The 3,401-nt window shown below is 39.7% G+C and overlaps 1 protein-coding gene across 1 annotated transcript in view; it reads left to right on the top strand.

Annotated features, from left to right (window-relative positions):
• Nucleotides 1-2,826, top strand: part of swi5 (SWI5 homologous recombination repair protein) — a 28,631-nt gene extending 25,805 nt beyond the window's left edge. Inside the window, exon 5 of the mRNA XM_079523895.1 lies at nucleotides 2,242-2,826. Within this exon, the coding sequence (XP_079380021.1) occupies nucleotides 2,242-2,306 (65 nt within the window). The 3' untranslated portion in view covers nucleotides 2,307-2,826. The remainder of the gene's footprint in view (nucleotides 1-2,241) is intronic.
• Nucleotides 2,827-3,401: the final 575 nt, after the last annotated feature.

Genomic DNA, 3,401 nt, shown 5'->3' with positions numbered 1-3,401 from the left:
ATATTACAGCCAAAACCATTTTAGGGTTATGGCGACCCCAAAGGTTGCCAGCTTGGGCGCCCTAGCTAAAACCAGATTCTGTGACACTTTGTGATACTTGAATAAATGTTTCATACCATATGTTGTAATAATTCTGACCTTTAGTGCATTTATTTTTAGTCTTTTTGCATTATTCCAATTTAGGGGGCGTGGTAACATTTTGATAGATTTTCAGCCATTTTGGGCCAAGGTGGGCTGCTTTTCTTTTCTACCTTTCATTACACAGTATATTGTGAAATTCTTTATGTATGAAACATAAGCTTTTGGCTAAATTAACTATTGTTAACTATGTTTCATTGAGCTAGGTGCCATCACTTAAGTTGAAGAGTTTTCTTTAACAAATGTGCTACATTTCATGATCTTAATTCACATATGATTAAACTAAGGCACCAATACTTGTTTCAGATGTTAGGTATATGTAATTATGACATTTGAGAAATAGTTTGTGTTGCCACAATCAATATAACACATTTTACAAGCAAAAACAGCAGCACAAGATTTTCGTTTTTTGGTTATACACTTGTATATACATTTCTGGCTTGTGACAAAATACTGCAGGATATTATGCGGAGAACTTTTAACCCAAAGTCCAGAAGGGTATTGTCTATGGAAATATGCATTGAAATCGTAGTGCCAAAGACGCGGGAACGAAAATCATTTTCTAGGCACTTTTTCTTGGGTCGCAGCACGGCCTATTGCCCAAGTTTGTTAATACAAATTGCAGTAAGTGTCTCTTAAAAGAGCTGAGACTAGTACAGACTCTAATATGAGACGGTAAGTTATTCCAAAAGTGTTGTCCTCTGAACTTGATGGAAAATTGGGCCGATGTTGTCCTGAAGAAAGCAGAATGAAGATCAATGGATGCTCTGGTGTAATGATTATGGATTTCGTTATTAAAATGGAATACATTTTGAAAACAGGTAGTTTATGAATTGATTGGAATAAGAAAATGCATATTTGAAGTTTGTTTATATCAAAAATGGGAAGAATTTTCACTGTCAGTGGTTCTCAAACATTTTCATGTCAAGGACCCCCAAAACTATCTCCATTTGGCCGCCGACCCTGAACATATGTTGTTCCGGTGGAGCTCCCAGAAGCAAAGATTTGAGTGTACTCTGAAAGAATATATATTTAAAGATTTGCGCCACATTTTCACGATTTTTCAAAAGATAGCAGATCTACAAGCTCATAGCGTGGCACTTGGTGCCGCGCTATGAGCTTGTAGATCTGCTATTTTTCAATAGCTAAAGTATAACACCAAAAGTTTTGCATTAACCCAGAATGGGTTAATTGTACACAGGCACAGGCAGCATACCTTCAGAGATGCGATAAGCTGTTGGTATTTTAAACAGGTAAAACAGCCCTTCAAGGCAGCTATGTGCTACAGTATGTGACTGAAACTCCAGTAGGCTATAATTATGATGTTATTATATTACGTAAAACCAATAAAAAACTAATTAACTACTGTATCTCTACCGCTAGCTGTTAGCATAAACCCCAGTTCCAGGGGCCAGCATACACGCTCACGCCCCCCCACACACACATCCTCGAGCAGGCCTCTCATTCTGTGGACCCTAAACACAAAATAAAAAGTACGGCATGACATCACAGGTCCTCTCAAATGTTGGGCCTGTGGCTCCCCGGCTATCAGGGGTCAGTCATGACAATACACACCAGAGGCCAAGGGTAACCCCCTCCCAGGGGCCCACAGGTGCACCCGACCGTTGCTCCAATCTGCACCAAACTTGGCACAAACGCTGTTCGGAAGTCTGGCATGATGCACAAAAAAACCCCTTAAATTGCACACGTACTGTATGAGTGCACAACAGTAGTGTTACAGCGGTGTTTAACACTTCAAATGGCCATAACTCGGTGACCATTGCTCTAATCAGACTAGATTTGAAGGCCGCATATCGGCCTGAAAACCTAGTTTTTTTTATTTTAACCTTTGACCTCAATATCAATTATTTTTTGAGTGGTGTAAACCACTCCTACAACTGGCTTTGTTAGTTTGTCTGTCTGTCTGTTCGTACCAAAACATGAGCATGGTTGCTATGGTCACCCAGTTCACACGTCAGACCACAGCTGATCATTCTGTATAAGACCTTACACCACTCAGTTTACACGGGTGTGATTTTTTTCATTAAACTTGATTATCAACATTGTTTCATAATCTGACCCCTACTCCACTATTTCTTCCAGCTGCTCTTAGGGGAACCACAACACGAGACCTCTACAGCCACTTTGACTTGGAACTGGATGACTGACTGGGAAAGAAGAAGGAATAATTCTCCATAGTCACAGACCAAAGAGAGGAGAAAGACCTGGAATAATAAGAACAAGCAGACCAAGGAGAGGAGAAAGACCTGGAATAATAAGAACAAGCAGACCAAGGAGAGGAGAAAGACCTGGAATAATAAGAACAAGCCTGCCAAGATAGAACTGAATGTAACTGTAATGAATGTGGTGAGTGGGAAATGACAATTCAGAAGACTGGCTTTAACTTAAGACTTTAATGAAAAATAAATGGAAGGAATCTTTGGAGCAATCCAAGTCCACAATCATTCGTTGCCCAAGAATGGGGCAACGAATGGGGCCTCTTGCATAAGTCGTTTGTTCCAAGAGCAGTTCTGTAGTGAAGAGATATTGGGATATGATTAAACATGATGCCAGTTAAATACAGGATATTTCTACATGTACATTTCTAGGTTTTATTTATTTTGTATACAGTAGTACAAGAAAATGTACATTTTGTTACTTTAAAATAAATGTCTCTTTTTGACTATAGAGTGCCAAAGTTAGTGTACTGTAGGTTCTGGTGCACAGAAACACCGGGTGGGTCTGACTGTTCCGAGCTCGCTGGATTTTGTGGGTCTGACGTTCTGAGCTGGCTGGATTTGATTGACCCCCAGGGGCCAGGGCGAGCTTGTTTTGGCGCGACTGTTTTTGTATACATTTTTAGTCCATTTTTAACCCATTTAGACCTGAGGACGATTCTACAAATGCCTTCTAAATCTGAAAAACCCAGGTTTCTATGTCAGTCGTTCTCACACATTTTCATGTCAAGGACCCCCAAAAATATATGTAATTGGCCGCCGACCCCCATCTGAAAATATGTTGTTCCAGGGACACCCCAGAAGCAAAGATTTGAGTTAAAAACGTTCGCTCTGAAAGAATATATATATTCAAAGATTTGCGCCACATTTTCACGATTTAAAAAAAATAGCAGATCTACAAGTTCGGCTATGAGCTTGTAGATCTGCTATTTTTCAATAGCTACTTAAAGTATAACATAATGGTTAAAAACACCAAAAGGCGTTCCCGCCCAAAATGGGTTTCAAAACCGTCAAAATCCAACACAA

The sequence above is a fragment of the Electrona antarctica genome (genome assembly GCF_951216825.1).
Source record: "Electrona antarctica genome assembly, chromosome: 16".
NCBI classification, from domain to species: domain Eukaryota; kingdom Metazoa; phylum Chordata; class Actinopteri; order Myctophiformes; family Myctophidae; genus Electrona; species Electrona antarctica.
This window is presented reverse-complemented; position numbering and strand designations above follow the sequence as displayed.